General features: G+C 44.4%; 1 protein-coding gene across 1 annotated transcript in view; it reads left to right on the plus strand.

The window, feature by feature from the left end:
* The first annotated feature begins 6,118 nt into the window (after positions 1-6,118).
* The window catches only part of LOC144300844 (guanylate cyclase 2G-like), a 45,296-nt gene continuing 34,224 nt past the window's right edge, over positions 6,119-17,190 (plus strand). Inside the window, 6 exon segments of the mRNA XM_077877044.1 lie at positions 6,119-6,420; positions 6,422-6,500; positions 8,797-9,145; positions 10,869-10,978; positions 14,008-14,193; positions 15,373-15,517. Of these exon segments, the coding sequence (XP_077733170.1) occupies positions 6,119-6,420; positions 6,422-6,500; positions 8,797-9,145; positions 10,869-10,978; positions 14,008-14,193; positions 15,373-15,517 (1,171 nt within the window).

Below are 17,190 nucleotides of genomic sequence, written 5' to 3' on the forward strand. Positions count from 1 at the left end.
TTTTAAATTTTTGAAGGGACTTGCACTGTATTTTCCTCGGACAATGCTGATTTAGACCATAGGTTCTTGGCTTTAATGCCTCCAGAATATAAACAAAAGGTGTGTCACTCAGCGGCAGCAGCGAACATGTCATAACTGGAAGAACTTGAAGACAGTAAGGTCTTTTGCTTTGCATATATAGCTTTGGCATATTAGAGCCCACGGAGGTAAGCCAAGTGCCTACGAGGTGTGAGGACCCCGATCACTGCGAGGTTTTCCCGACCTGCGAATTCAGACAGCATGAGTTAAACATCCCTTCCACAGAGGTTATGACCTTGACTGGAGTAACAGTCCCATATTCTAAAGCTACTGTTCCACGCCAGGCACCAGCCTGCGTGTCCTATCTACATCTGTTCTTCCATCTAATCCTCACATGAGCTCATCAGGGTAATTAGAAATAAGGAAACCGAGGTTTAGACACTGCATAACATGTACAAGTCAGCTTAAATCTCATTGCAAACCGGTGCCCCCAACCATCTCGCTACACTACCTCCTCCAGGAGGGTGAGTGAGGAATGCAGATGGGGGTATCCATACTTTGGGGGGCATGCCAACACCTCCCTCTTCACCAACCCCTTAGGGACATGGTCCTCTGTTTTGCAGTCTTGGTTCCCTGGGCTCACAGCATGAGAGCACAACCCTGAGAGCCTGGCTAGAGAGCTATTTGGGAACTTCTCACATGAGTGGAGCGGAAATACCAGGAAGTGGGAGGGGTTCTGGTCTCTCCAGACAAGAAGTTGAAGAGGGTGGAGGAGTCAGAAAGGAACATCCTGCCTCGCTTTAGATGGCTACACACCGAGAGAAGCTGCTCAGACAACAAGCCTTATGTCACACAGGCCCCCAATGGGATGGAGAAGCAGATCATGCTTATGGGTTTAAAGTGTATACTCATCAGAGAAAGATATATTAAGGCAGGGGCACTTTGTTTGTTCAGCATCTGGGACACTGTGGCAGGAAAGGTGTTCTTGGAAAACTTAACATTTTATTGAAAATGGCTTGGGAAGTAATGCGTCAATGTTAATATTATTAAATATCTTAGATTACTGAGCAGACAACTGCCCCTCTTACCCTCCACTTTCTGAATGTTTTTGCTCGTCATGCTAAGGCTTTATTGGGGGGTTGGGAGCAGTAATCTGGAAGGCAGGTCAAAGACCACAAAATAAACATTCAGATCAGAAATATGGCCTTTAGACTGGACCAACCTGCTAAACTTCAGGTTATATCTGTAGCCAGAAGAAAACTCAACAGTATGGAGTAGGATCCCTAGATTGTAAGAAGCACCATTCAGGTGGCAAAGACTCATTCCTGGTGGAAACAGGTATGAGAAAGGGCAACCCATCACAGGCCAGAAGAAGCATATTTTAGCCTCCCAGGATAAATATCAGATGTTGAAGTACATTAAGAAGTCATGTCTCCATGAACAAGGATTGTTGGCCCCTCATATAAACATTTCTAGAAACAAGACCAGCATGTCCTCATCAGAAAGCCACAGCCAGTGCCTCATCCTTGGCCTTCTAGAACTAGTTAAGAATGGTCACCTAAAGGAGATCCAAAGGATTTACTTTGTTTCAGTTCTAGAAAACACACTCTCTCCCTTTACACAAGTTCAACCTTTACCCCACTTTCCTGTGCCTCCTCAAACATTTACTTACTAGCTTTGTATTCATTGACTGCATCACAACTATTTGAAAGAGTGGAGAGCACAACAGGGAAGTTGGAAGTTCACACCCAGACAGGTAATAGCTGCCTTTTTACTTGCTCTTACTTAGAGGATGGTTAGTACCAGATGTGCTAGATCTGTAGGATGCTCCCTTTTGAAATCTGTAAGCAGGACCTGGAAACAAACTTGTTGCTATCACCAAGCATAGAATACTTGGTTAGTTATGAGTCCACCAGGGTCCTAGGGTTTTAGGACAAGAAGCTGGTAAAGTCAAAGGCTCTGCCCCCTGCCATTTTGCCCCTTCTTCAATAAGAAAATGGAGGCTCAGATCTGGTCTTATTTACTTAGCAAAACCTGAGGCTGATGCCTTTTCCCAGAACACATGACAAGATGTGAGAGTGTGAGGACAGGGGTGATGGTTACCTCTCCCTCTGTCTTTCCCTCAAGGGGATTATAGGCTCCTCTTACACTTCAACACCTTTTTCTGCTTCTGGACCTTTGCTTTTTCTCTAAACATGATGAGGCCACTGATTTACAAACTGAAGGGAAGCGATTGGGGGTGGGGGAAGGCAGGTAGAAAAGCCAGAGGTCTTATTGAAATGCTAGCACCCTGGATCAGCTAATCTTATCTGATTGTGGATGCTGAACAGCTGGCTTTGTGTCTAGTTTATGGCACAGGCTTGTCACCATTGAGGAAGCCATAAATTAGGCAGAAAGAACCCTCCCTCTGTAATAATCTCTTCAGAAAACAGAGATGGAGGGCACCTGGGTGGCTCTGTGGTTGAGCATCTACCTTTGACTTGGGTCATAATCCCAGACTCCTGGGATCGGGTCCCACATCAGGCTCCCCATAGGGAACCTGCTTCTCCCTCTGCCTATGTCTCTGTCTCTTCGTGTGTCTCTCATGAATAAATAAATAAAATCTTTTTAAAAAGAAGAAGAAAACAGAGATGGGTTAAAGTAGCTATGAATCAAAGCACTACCCCACTCACATAGAAAACCAAACTCTGTACCTCTGCTGGCCATGCACAGGCTACTTTTGTTCCAAACCATCATCAGATGAAACCATGTGGCATCCCCCATCAATCACCATGGCACTGGTAACTTCCAGACATAAGAATCTCCTAGAAGAAAGGAGTCTGGAGAAGCAAAATGGAGAACAATGCGCCCCCTCTCAGCCACCACCATCCCTACAGAGCCCCCCCAGCTGCTTTTAATCTCAGCTTGGGTCATGAACAGAAACTCCAGCCAATCAAGTGCGCCCCACACAGTGGGTGGGCCTGTAGCTACAGCAACTGTCTTCTGGATAATGATTGCCATCACCTGGACCACCGCATCTCTGTTGCTCTCTTCCACTGAGGGCAATGGAGAAATGGGAGGGACCGAGCTCAGCAGAGAGTAATTAGAGCCCACGGAGGTAAGCCAAGTGCCTACGAGGTGTGAAGACCCCGATCACTGCGAGGTTTTCCCGACCTGCGAATTCAGACAGCATGAGTTAAAGCCTGTGCTTTCACTCCACAAGTGCAATTCTGTAGAGTTTATTTATTACTAATTAAAACTTTCACTTTTATTCCTCATTACAGACATTAAGACAAAAAACACGAAAATTAAATAAAGAGAAGAAACCACCCATATAATTTCCATCATCCAGAGAGAACAACTTTTAGTGGTTTAGTGTATGTAATTTTTGCTATGCAACCTTCTGTGACTTTTTAAGGAAATAAAAATAGAATACTGTACATGTCATTAAAAATATTTATTTATTTGAGAGACAGAGAGAGTAGGGGAAGGACAGAGGGAGAGAGTCTCAAGCGGACTCCGTACTGAGTGCAGAGTCTGATGCGGGGCTCGATCTCATGATCCTGAGATCAAGACCTGAGCTGAAGTCAAGAGTCAGATGCTCAGCCGACTGCACTGCCCAGGTGACCCTGTACATGTCGATTTTATAATGTGCTACCTCACTTAATACATTGTGACTATCTTTCCAAGTCAATAAATATACATTTAAAATACCATTCTGATTGGTATGAATCCCAGGCTATTTATCCAGGCCCCTACTATTGGACATGAAGTTTATGCTCAATTTTTTTATTAAGATTTTTATTTTAACTCCAGTATAGTTACCATACAATGTTATATTCGTTTCAGGTATACAGTTTGGGCCTAATTTTTGACTATTAGAAAAAAAGCACTGTGGTTAAATTTTATCATATGATTTCATTTCTTTAGGACAAATCCCTAAAATTGGAATTTCTGAGTCAAAAATGCATATATTCTAAGACTCGGATGCATACTGAGAATTAACATTCCTACTCAGCAGTGTATGTCTATTTATTAAACTCTCATCAACATCGAACCTTACTGGTATCTTCTTCTGGTTTTCACCATACCCATGTGTAAGTGCTTAAAAATACAAAAAGAACTCATACAAATTATGATTAATATTAATTTGCATGTTTAAAGGCCCAACACTGTGCTGGATCTGAGGATCCAAGAAGGGACACAGACAGTCACCTTGGCCTCAAGGATTCTCAGAGAAAGATAATCTGTAAACATAAAGAATCTAAAAAGTGGGAGTATAAGTTTTAAGGAGTTTGTATATGGAAGGGGGAGAGGGGATGCAGAGCATGTAATAAAACATTGTTTCTAGAATCCTACCTTTGTCATTAGGACTGGTACAATGATACATCCATCAAGGATGCTCCCTTATTGAGTTCTTACTAAATGGTAAACAGCATGCTAAGGAATTATGTAATCTCACAATATCTTTACAACAACCCTCTGAGAGGGGTGATGTTGTGTTATTCTGAAATTGAGGAAATTAAGGCACAGATGTAACTGACTCACCCAGGCCCACAAACATCTGGTAAACCATCTGAGTCAAAGTGGTCCCTGGAACTCTAACTATGGTTAGAGTACAGGAGTCTGGACTCAGATGATTTGCCAATTTGACCCTGAGCTGTCCTAGCAGAGGAGAGAAGGAATCTGTAGCTCAGTGAAGAACCAGTTATGATGAGTCTGGTTTGGGGCAAAGCCAACCCCTCTAATCCACAGGTTTGGAAATAGCTCTCTGAGGTAGGCAAGGTTCATTATTGCCATCCTGGGGACTTGCTACTGAAAGGACATAACTAACAGGTGGATAGTCATTGGCTAGTCTTTCCCTCCTCTCACTTTAGACTGTCTCAAAGTTTCTCAAGCCTGAGCGCATGTTAAATGTAGATTCCCAGGGTAAATCAAGACATTCTGGTTTAGAGGGTCTACAGTGGGGCCCTTGAATCTATCTATCTGACCATTAGGAGATATTCATGTATGTGGTCCTTAGATCAAGCTTTGAGAACCACAGCAAGTTTACTGTGCCAAAATACATAATCCTGAGGTGAATAGATGTCAGCCCCTTCCCTGCCAGTGGGATCCAGAAGAAAGCCTATGGTAGGGGGAAACTAAACCCTTTATACTGATGAGCATTTGCCTAGGTGGTGGCTGGATCTTCTTACCTGGGCATAGCAATGACTTTCCAAGGGACCTGCCATCCCTGTAATACTTCACGTAAAGTAGTAGTTCATATGTAAAATATTATATATGGAATACTTCATATGTTATTCATCAACAAAAAATTGTCTCCAGCTTTTCCCTGGGCTGTTTAGAGGAAAAGTCAGTGTTATCCATCAGTAATCTCTCCCTGGTGCCTGGCTGAGGGATACAGGCTGTACTGGGTGTCGGCAAATCCCCTCACAGCCATCAGCTCACTTAATCTAGGAGAATTTCCTATAAGATGGATTCAGTAGGTGAGGATCATCATCATTACAATGATATCAACAACATCAATCAACACTGTCATCATCATCACCACCACCATCATCTAACGTGGATGAAATGGTTCTTTGCTCAGGCATTGTGCCAGGCACTGGATCACTTTCAGTCCTCATCATGTCACTTTAGTAACAATCCCTTTATAGTTTTACCCCCATTTTATGGATTAGGAAATTAAGGCATAGAGAGGGGAAATAATATGTCCCAGGTCACACAATATGTGGTGGAGTTAGAATTCCAGCCTAGGCCATTTGCTTGAACTTGAGTGGTTCTCATGATTTTTCCTTTACTGGTGAGGGAGGGATCTGAGAATTAGGCAGATAATGTAGGGGTTATGTGACCTTCCCAGAACCATGAAACTTATCAGTGGTGTCACTGGATCCATTACCAGGGTCTTGCTGACTCCCTGCCTGAGCTTCTTTCAATACTGCTGCTTCTAGATGTATTAGAACAGACTTTGAAAAGGGAAGGTTTTGGTTAATTAATGGTACTGAACAGAAGCATGCTGTGATCCTCAGGGAACTCTGCATTGTCATTTAAGCTCCTGGCATGAGTGACCAGCAGGCTGAGTCTCTAAGTTCTGCAGTGATACTGTTGTTAGATGCCATCCATGGCTCTCAGGATAGGTGCCGAGGCCTCACTCAGATCTGGGCTCTGTTTGGGGAATGAATGTCATGCTGCCCACCCAACACTAGTTCTGACAGTCTTTACCAGTATGCTGGTGACTTGGCTTGAGGCTGCTAACCTCACTGTAGGCTTCCAGGCCCCCTAGAACATCTCCCATCCATTCAGTGTGCAAAGGTTGGGTTCAGGCCTCCAGACTGCCATGGACAAGATTAACTCAGAGACAGTGGACCTTGGAAACTTCAGCTGGGAGTTCACTTATACCAACTCAACTTGCAGCATCAAGGAGTCTCAATATTTTCACCAGTCAGGTCCAGAGAGAAGAGATTTCTGCCCAGTTTGGACCAGCATGCCCAGAAACAGCAGAGGTAAAGTATAGCCTTCTAAAAACTTTGGCTGAGTTTTCATTGAAGAGATGGTTTTAAAGGTAATGGAACAGATATGAATAATCTCTTGGCAAGGATGACAGTATTATAAATAGGTTTGGGGTACCATTTCTTTGAGATGTAATTAGAACAGTTAATATTCTCTTTAAAGAAGGCCCTTCATATCAATATTTGTTAGTTTGCTCACTAACTGGTGGATGGTCACTAACAAACTTGTGGATTGTTTGGACTTGGTGCTGTTGTGTGTAGACTTCTTACTATTTACTCAAATGTTGTCAGCCAATTAATGTTTTGTTTCAAACAGAAAAACACCATTTGTTTGTGTAGGTTTCCCTTTGGTGTGTAATAGATTATTCAGGGGTGGTAAGGGTAAATGGGAAAGAGTGAAATACGACAGACTGCAGTAAACCAGGGCAAGCAAAGAAGACAAATGACTTGTATCTGTTTATTTTTTTTCTATGAAATACTTTTAATTAATTTATATATGCCCACCACCTGCCTAGTAACTACTAACCCATATCAGCTACTCCATCCACACACCATTAGAATTTTTACTGTTTTCCATATTATTATTATTTATTGTTATTTTTTAATAATAGATTTATTTTTTATTGGTGTTCAATTTGCCAACATATAGAATAACACCCAGTGTTCATCCTGTCAAGTGCCCCCCTCAGTGCCCGTCACCCATTCACCCCCACCCCCCACCCTCCTCCCCTTCCACCACCCCCAGTTCGTTTCCCAGAGTTAGGAGTCTTTATGTTCTGTCTCCCTTTCTGATATTTCCCACACATTTCTTCTCCCTTCCCTTATATTCCCTTTCACTATTATTTATATTCCCCAAATGAATGAGAACATATAATGTTTGTCCTTCTCCGATTGACTTATTTCACTCAGCATAATACCCTCCAGGTCCATCCACGTTGAAGCAAATGGTGGGTATTTGTCATTTCTAATGGCTGAGGAATATTCCATTGTATACATCCCACATCTTCTTTATCCATTCATCTTTCGATGGACACCGAGGCCCCTTCCACAGTTTGGCTATTGTGGACATTGCTGCTAGAAACATCGGGGTGCAGGTGTCCCAGCATTTCATTGCATCTGCATCTTTGGGGTAAATTCCCAACAGTGCAATTGCTGGGTCGTAGGGCAGGTCTATTTTTAACTCTTTGAGGAACCTCCACACAGTTTTCCAGAGTGGCTGCACCGGTTCACATTCCCACCAACAGTGTAAGAGGGTTCCCTTTTCTCTGCATCTTCTCCAACATTTGTGGTTTCCTGCCTTGTTAATGTTCCCCATTCTCACTGGTGTGAGGTGGTATCTCATTGTGGTTTTGATTTGTATTTCCCTGATGGCAAGTGATGCGGAGCATTTTCTCATGTGCGTGTTGGCCATGTCTATGTCTTCCTCTGTGAGATTTCTGTTCATGTCTTTTGCCCATTTCATGATTGGATTGTTTGTTTCTTTGCTGTTGAGTTTAATAAGTTCTTTGTAGATCTTGGAAACTAGCCCTTTATCTGATAAGTCATTTGCAAATATCTTCTACTTGTATCTGTTTAGTTAATGGGATTAGCTTTGCAGAAGTCCTTAGTGTCTCGTGCTCCGAGAGGTGTGGATACAAAAGCAGAATATGAAGGAGCATCGCAGCCCTCATTCTCAAAAATACTGCAGAACTGTCGTTAGTGGCTGCTATCAAGTGAAGTTCATGTTTGAACTTGGATCTTAGTCTCTTCTGGAATTTTTCTTTTGATACATTTCTAGCTGTCCAAAGCCTACCCATTCTTTCAGTGAAGTTCAAATGCCACGGAGTTTTTCTTCACTCCCCTACCCTCACTCTTTATATCCCTAATTCCCCAATCAGAAGTAATGTCTTACTTCTCTTAACTCCTCTAAATCCCTAGCCTATAAATATTGAAGGGTATATTTAACTCTGAAGCTATTTTTATATGTCTTACCTTCCATAATAGTTGATCATAAGCTCCTTTAAGAGCAAAGTCCTCCAAGTTGGTTGTAAATAGGTTCCTAATGACAAGTATTGAGAAACGAATAAGGAACACATCAGTCAATAAATGCTTGCTGTGGTGATTATTCTTGTCCTTTGAGATTTTGCATCCTCAAGATGGCTCCAAGACATTATCATCAATATTCCAAAAAAGAGGGTCCAGTATTACCCACAGACTTACTGAATCCTAAGTTTACAAAGATACCTTACAATGGAGTTTGAGTATAGTGTAAACTCAATTATGGAAAGACATTCTTTTTGTTCTTTTCAAGATTATTGGCTTGCTGGACTCAGAGTGGGATATCCCTGTGTTTGACTTTGTTGGACAAACTGCAAAACTGAAGGACAACTTCTTATATGACACCTATGTGAAACCTGTGCTGTCCATGCACAGAATTGTTGATGTGCTCCAGAGAAGTCTCCAATACCTCAGCTGGAAACATATTGGGATGTTTGGAGGTCACTCTGGGACTTCCTCTTGGGATGCAGTGGATGAATTGTGGAAGGTTGTAGAGAATGGACTCAAATCCCATTTCACCATCACTGTCAGTGTGAAATACACCAACAATGATCCAGCCTCGTGTCAAAAGAATCTCAGGGCTGTGTCATTGGTTGCCAGAAGTAAGTAGGAAAGAGTCATCTGTTGCTTATGTTTAGAGAGACTAATAGGAAAAGCAGATTGTTTGAAAAAAAAAACTAAGAACTATTCATTTTTCTATGGGGGTAAAAAGCAGAAGGAAATAGGGTGCAAAATTAATGATACATAAAAACATCACCAACAACAAAGTTGGTTTTTTTCTTCAATCTAAAGTGAAATCCCTGACACAATAGTGTTATGATGCACAGAGTAGGTTCTGGAAGCATATTCCAGGTGGGCTGGGTCCTCACATTTGGGTTATTGTTTAGAGCATGGGCTCTGGAGATAGACAGCCCTAGGTTTGAAACCAGCCTTTGACACTTTCTAGCTGTGTGCTCTTGAGCAAGTACATTAACCTCTCTGTGCGTCAGATACCTTCCCCGAAAAATGGAGACAATCATCCTATCTTACAGAATGATGAGGATTAACTAAAGTCATATCTGTAAAGTACTGAACATAATAACTAGTCAGCATAAGATAGCAATTATTTTTATTGTGGTACTTAAGAGGCTCTACTTTCTAGCATGAATTAGTAACTGACTCCGTTCTGTTCTTCAAAGAACTTAAGCCCCCTATAGCCTTTCTGGCCTTGGGACTGGGGACTTGCTGATCCCTTGGGGCTGGAGTGCTACCGCCAACTCACCCCACCCCACCCCACCCCACCCCACCCCACCCCACCCAGCACTCTTTCTACAGGTAGCTTCCTTTCATCCTTCCAGACTCAGCCCAGAGCCCACCTCCTCCAAGGGACCTTTTCTGACTACCTGATATGGAGCAGTACGCCCCCACCACACAGACACATTAACATCAGAGCATCCCCTTCACCAATTAGAATCTTCAATGATCTGTTTAATGCCTTCACTTGTATGTTGTGTGACTGGCAGCTTCCTGAGGGCAGGGGTCTTTTCTCTCGCGGACTGCTGTATCCTGGGCTCAGCACAGTGCCTGACACACAATTGGGATTCAAATTAGCAGATTGTCATTTACCTCATTTAAAAAAATAAGTCACCACTTCATTTGGGTGTCCTCAAAATGCATGCTGATGTGTTTGGATGGAAGAAAAGCTCGATGGCCCGTTCCTCCTCATCCAAACTCAGAAGGTCTGAATGCTCCTGATTCTGGGTTATCTGGGAACTCCTCCTAACTGCTATGTGGCTGGTGAGTCACAAGCCAGGTCTGTTGCTCTGAGTGAATTAAATGAAGAAACTAGAGCACAGAAGCGGCCACCAACTTTTTTGGCTTGTACTTTGGGAGAGACCCGCAGTGAGGATTTTTGTTCTGCAGGAAAAAGCTGCCAGCGTGGGGGCTGCTGACGCATTTTAGGAAGCTTATATGCTGGGGATGGTTTAGGCATTCCTGTTTCCTAAAGCATGCTCAAGGAAGGAGAAAGTTCAGGTCTCATTTGCTTATTTAAAATGGTTTCAGGCCACACTTTTTTTTTTTAATTTTATTTACTTATTTATTTATGATAGTCACACACACAGAGAGAGAGAGAGAGGCAGAGACACAGGCAGAGGGAGAAGCAGGCTCCATGCACCGGGAGCCCGATGTGGGATTCGATCCCGGGTCTCCAGGATCACGCCCTGGGCCAAAGGCAGGCGCCAAACCGCTGCGCCACCCAGGGATCCCCAGGCCACACTTTTTGAAAAGTGTGTATGCGTGTGTATGTTCGTGAGCATGTACAATTGGCTTTTTTTCTCTTCTTAGTTGTCATCTTAATCTGCAGCTCAGAGGATGCAAAAACTATTCTGCTGGCTGCAGAGAACCTGGGACTCAGCACAGGAGAATTTGTCTTCATTATTGTGCAATGGTTGGAGGTAGGGGCTGATAAGCCCTCAGTGATCCCCACAGTAAGAAGTAACAAGTAGGGGTGCCTGGGTGGGTCAGTCAGTTGGGCGTCAGACTCTTGGTTTTGGCTCAGGTCATGATCTCAGGGTCGTGGGATTGAGCCCCATGTTGGGCTCCATGCTCAGCAGGGAGTCTGCTTGAGATTCTCTCTCCCTCTTCCTCTGCCCCACCCCTGTTCACACTCTCTAACATTCACTCTCTCTCTCCCTGAAATAAATAAATAAAATCTTTTTTTTTTTTTAAAAGAAGTAACAAGTAATGAACACTTGCTATATGCCAGTGCATTATCTCACTGAATACTCACTACTACCTTATATGAGCCAGGCTCCCTTACGTCTGCATTTTATGATCAGGGCACTGAAATGGACCTGAAAGAACGTACCCAGAGTTCTTCTGCATAGTGAGTGAGAAGTCCCTGTTGGAGCCCCAGCAAAGGCCTGGAAAAATCAACATACTGGTCCCATTCGGCAATTCTTAAGTGGTTTTATCCATGTGGTAATGATCGGGATGGCTAAAATGTACCACGTCCCTTCTCTAAGTCCCTATATGTACACATATTACTTGTATTTCTGCACTCAGTATTCCTGAGAGCCCTGAGAGGCAGATATTCCAGGCATGAGTTACACCATCAGGGCACTCATTTCCAACAGCCTTGTGAGGTAGATGCTATTAGCATTCCAGACAAAGAACCAGAGGCTCAGATAACTAAGGTACCTGACCCAAGAGCTCAGGGCTCCTGAGTGGCATAGCTGGGTCTTTTGGACACTGGGACTGAGCCCCAGTAACTCTGCATATGGAGTGTTTATTGGGTGCCAGGCCCCACTGTGAGCACTCGATATACTGAAATCCATTTCAACTCACACCACTCCATGGGGAGATACTTTTTATTTTTCTTATTTTATAGATAAGGAAACTAAGTCCCTGAGGGCTGACATAACTTGCCTGAGGCCATGTGACTAGCAGGAGGGAGAACTAGTCTTCAAAATTCAAACCCAGGTGGGCTGGCCTCAATGTCCATTTAATCACCACATCACACTAGCAGGCTTCTAAAAAACGCCATGTACATTTAGCTAAGAACAAGCTATATAATTTTTATAGAAGTTTTATCTTTCTAAAGTGAGCTTGTTTTGTTCTATTTTTTAAAACTTATTTCCTGGAGAGAGAACACGAGTGAGGGGAAGAGCAGCAGGAGAGAATCTACAAGCAGCTTCCCCACTGAGCAGAGAGCCCAAGGTGGGACTTAATCCCACGACCCATGAGATCATGACCTGAGCTGCAAACATGGCAACTCTTAACAGACTGAGCCACCCAGGTGCCCCATAAAGTGAGCTTGTTTTATATAATCATAATCTGAAATGGAGCAAAAGGGAATAAAGAAATGTATAATAATATTCTGGATTTCTTTTATTTCTTTATCAAGAAGTATTTTGGATTACCCAAAGTGCCTTAGATTTCTCTGGGCAGTCAGTCATAATTCTCAACATATGCCAGACTTCCCAGAACATCCTCCCACCTCCCTTTGTTATTGCTGGCCACCACTTTCTCTTCACTTCTGTTGCTCCTGCCTGCAGCAGATGAGGAGAGCTGGGCCCGGTCTTGTACTGGCAGGGAAGCCTTTCAGCCCCCTCATCACTTTCTCCCAAAACCTCGGGATGATTACATTCCAATTGGCTTGCAGTGGCAGAAAGCTTACAGAACTAAAAATATACCACACAACATCCATGCAATTGAATTCACCCTGCTTTAAAAAAAGAATAGCATAAATCCACTCTATGAAATATTCCCACTATAGGCTTAGGTGGGGGAAAAATCAAGATGCAGAACAGCATTATAGTGTGATACTATTTATGTAAAATGCACAGGCATGCACTTACACACTCCTCTGGACAGGCCTAGAACAGCTGGAAAACTCTCAGAATAGACAGGAAGGGGCCGTGGGGGAATCACGGAGGAATCTGCTGTACTTCATATATATACATACAATGAGTGGGCATTAATTTCATAATAATAATAATGTATTTGTCATTTCTAATGACAAATACCCACCATTTGCTTCAACGTGGATGGACCTGGAGGGTATTATGCTGAGTGAAATGAGTCCATTGAAGAAGGACAAACATTATATGTTCTCATTCATTTGGGGAATATAAATAATAGTGAAAGGGAATAGAAGGGAAGGGAGAAGAAATGGGTGGGAAATGTCAGAAAGGGAGACAGAACATAAAGACTCCTAACTCTGGGAAACGAACTAGGGGTGGTGGAAGGGGAGGAGGGCGGGGGATGGGGGTGAATGGGTGACGGGCACTGAGGGGGGCACTTGACAGGATGAGCACTGGGTGTTGGCAAATTGAACACCAATAAAAAATAAATTTATTAAAAAATAAATTAAAAAGGGAAGAAAATATTGTAATACAGCTACTAGATTACAAACAGGAAAAAAAAAAAAAGCAGAGCGCTCAATGGAAAAATACACAAGTGGGCCTGGAAATATTTACCAACATTTAAAATGTTGTTTGGAAAGCTAGATGTTAATATGAAGGAAAATAGGATAAACCTATATATTTTCTGCAATAGATTCCCCCTCCTTTTTTTTGTATTAGAAAATAAATACAATTATATAAAATTTTATTTAAAAAAATAATAATAATGTAGATAATAATGATCCTAACAAACCACTGAAACCACAGGCAGAAAAATGAGAATCAACAGTCCTAAATGTTTAAAGTTTTTTTGCTACCGATTGCTAGAAGGTAAGATTTCTGAATCTAGGCTGCTTGACACCCCACATGATTTTTTTATTCTTTTCTATTATTTTTTGGCTTCTGTCCCACGCTTCAGTGCTGGATCAAAAATGTGGACCTAGCATGGCAGGCCTCCCAGAGTCATTGTGTTTCAGAGAATTACAAGGGAGAGATTCAAATTTGACATTGTCTTTATGCGGTTCCCTTGAACAGGGTTATTTCTTACAAATGGTTGCATTTATTTCATTGTGTTTTAGGACAGTTTTTGGAAGGAGGTATTGACAAATCAGAAGGTGACACACTTCCCCACCATCTATGAGTCACTGCTTCTCATAACTCTGGACTCCTATGGAGAAGACCCTGGAGATGAAGGCTTCTGGAAACAAGTCTACCAAAGGCTGAGGGTATCGCCCTTCTACAGCTCCATCTCCGCGGAGGAGCAGGTCTGGTATGGGGCCTCCCTGCCCCCTCCTTGGGGGGTATTTGTGTTTGGCTGATAGTCTCCCTCTTGTATCCCCTCTGCTTGCTCCTGTCCCCTAACACACATACACACAGATATACACACATGCATATGCACGCACACACACACACAAACACACACACACACTTTCTCATCTTCCAAAGCCCACAGTAAACAGTAGTCTGATGCTGTCTTGTGAAATCTGCACCCCAGCACCACAGGGTAGGACAGAGGTTGCTAGGTGAAATGTCAGTGGCTTTGGAGTTAGAAACCTAGGCTCCCATCCCAGTTTTGTTATTTACTAACTGCAGGTCTTGAGGGGGGAATTGCTTAACCTCCCTACACATCTGTCTCTTCACCTGCAAGTTGAGACTCCTGAGGACATCTGCCTCTGGGCTGCAGTTTTGAGGATCTAATAATCCAGTAAATACATGGAGGTGGACTCAGATCACGACAATTCCCTTTCCCAGCAGGGTGCCAGGACCAGGAACCAGAATGGAGGGATCAGAGATGTGGAGCTAGGATAGATCAAGGCAAGCAGATGGTTTGGGATGGGAGAAGACACGTGGATCCTAACACAGAAGAAAAGACGATCAATGGATAAATATTTGGGGGCATCATCTACTAAATGTTAGCTCTGTACCAGGTTCTATGGGGAGAACGGTGCCTAGCCCCTTGGTAGGCACTTATATTTTTGTTGACTAAATGAAAAGAACATATAATATTGAAGACCTGCTATGTGCCAGGCATTTAACTCTCCTGATATTCACCATGACTGTGGCTTTCTCTTCATTTCGTAAACAAGCGAAGTAAGATTCGGAGAGATTCAGAGACGTTATGGAACTTACCCCGAGCCTCACAGCCAGTAAAGTAGCAGAGCCAGCTTGGCTCCCAAATCTGCCCTCTTTCAATTAAACCATACTCCCTCCCACCTTTGGCTTAAAGAGGTGCTCCCAGATCACGTGATCTAATTGGGATCCCCTGCCCCCAGGCCCCAAACAGGCAGTGTCCTCTGTGGTAGCACAGGCCCAGGCATGTGGGCGGCCCTCTTCCCCCCCTGGAGTGATGGAGATAAGGTGCCTGTGTGCATGTGTGCATGTGGTACGAGGGGAGGAGGATGGAGAGAGTCCTCCCTGCCTCTGCCTCCCCCACTGAAGGTGAGCTCTTATTGGCCTACCTTCACGACGCCGTGCTCCTGCACGTGGAGATGGTGCGGGCGCTGGCCAAGGCCGGGAGAGAGCTCCGGGATGGGTGCCAGGTGGTCCGCACCCTGAGGGCTCCAGCCAAGGGGCGCTGCACGGCGAGGGGCTTGGCCGCTGTGGGTTTCCCTGCACCCCAGACTCAGGCCTGCTGCTCCTGGCGGTGGGGCTTTGAGAGGCTGGGCCCGTGGCTAGAGGCCAGCCTCCTCGAGTCAGGGAGTCCCTCCGAGGGAGTTCGGTCCTTCCCCGGGGCTGGTTCAGGTTCAGCCTTCAGGCTGCCAGGGCCACTCTCTGTGCTCTGTCCAGAAGGCTGCCCAGGCCGGGGAGAGGGCCTCTGGGGCACGTTGTCCCCTGGCCACCAGTGCAGACAGTCTCTCCCACAGCTCCTTTCCAGCTGATTCCATCAAGAATAAAACTCAAGGCTGTGGGACCTGATTCATGACTCTCAGCCTCCAGTGATGGGTTTACCCTCTCTGGCTTTCCTGGCAGTGGTGAGGATGGATAGGCTTGGCAAGGACTCACTCGGTGTGCTGACCAACTGCTACTGCTTTTTGGTGTTCCAAGTTTCTCATTTCCAAGACAGAGCTCATAACCTCCTGCCACACATGGTAATCATAGCCAGAATGGATCAAGGGCTCACCTCATACCAAGCTGGGTTCCGAGAGCTTCTGTGGGCTTTCTCATTTAATCCTCCCACAACCCTTGAGGCAGAACTATTACTGTTTGGATTATATTATCCAGGGGAGTAAACCCAGGGCAGAAAGATGATGCACTTGTCTGAGGCGACAAGGTCATTAGATGGTGAAACCAGAAGTCATACTCAGACCTGAGTATGACTTCCCCTAGGAGCTCAGGTTCTTACTGTTGTGTTAACACTGAGGTGTAGCTGACACCTCCTGAGCGCTCTGCACATAGTATGTGCTCATTAAATGCTAGCTATTTGTGTTTTCATTGGCTTTTCACTCACCTGATACATGACAGCCTAAACTTTGTCCTGAGACTTACAGAGGCCAGCCAAGGCCTGCTTTGGGGGGTTTTCACAGACTCAGTTCACGTGTGCTCCATCAGGTCCTTTTCCAAGAGGAAAACTGGTTCTCCTCCCTCCCTTTCTTTATGACCCTGAAGCATTTGCTTGAAAAAAAAAAAAAAAAAAAGAGGTGGGGTGAGTGGGGAGTGTGTCTTCTTGTTCTTATTTTATCCTCTCTACCAGATTAATTTAGTTCTTCTCTCCTGCCCTTTTAGAAATTTCTAATGCTAGAATTAGGGGAGGGCATGAGGGCCAGCAAGACCCTTTAAGAGAGCCCAAGGCATGTCACCTTGGGGTTCTGGGGTGATTGGGCTTTCAGAGACTCAAGGCTGGAGGCCACTCACTCCTCCTAAACTGGCTTCTGTTCTCTTATGAGCTGTAGGACCCGCCCTTGACAGAAGCAGGATATAAGTCTCTGCTTCTTGTCTTCATTTCTGCCACACAGTGGCCAGGACCACAGCCACAGAACTAGTTAGGGCTGCAGGTCTTTACACCAATCGAAAAGAGGCCCTTGGCCAAGGAGGTAATATTAGGAAACAGAGCTCGCCTCCCCTCTTGGTGCAATGAGGAAACTTCATGCTGAAAGCAGCAGTGCTGGTTGTGGCACTTGCCCTGGCCCCTCTGTGCAAACCTTAGCAGGGAGTTGCACTCAACCCCTACATTCAGGGTGTCAGCACGCCTGTGCACAGCAAGGCCGTGTGGGCTGCTGGGAAGGAGGCGGGGGCCAAATAGGCCTGCCTCTTCCCGGCTCTGA

This window comes from Canis aureus, chromosome 29 (genome assembly GCF_053574225.1).
Source record: "Canis aureus isolate CA01 chromosome 29, VMU_Caureus_v.1.0, whole genome shotgun sequence".
NCBI lineage: Eukaryota > Metazoa > Chordata > Mammalia > Carnivora > Canidae > Canis > Canis aureus.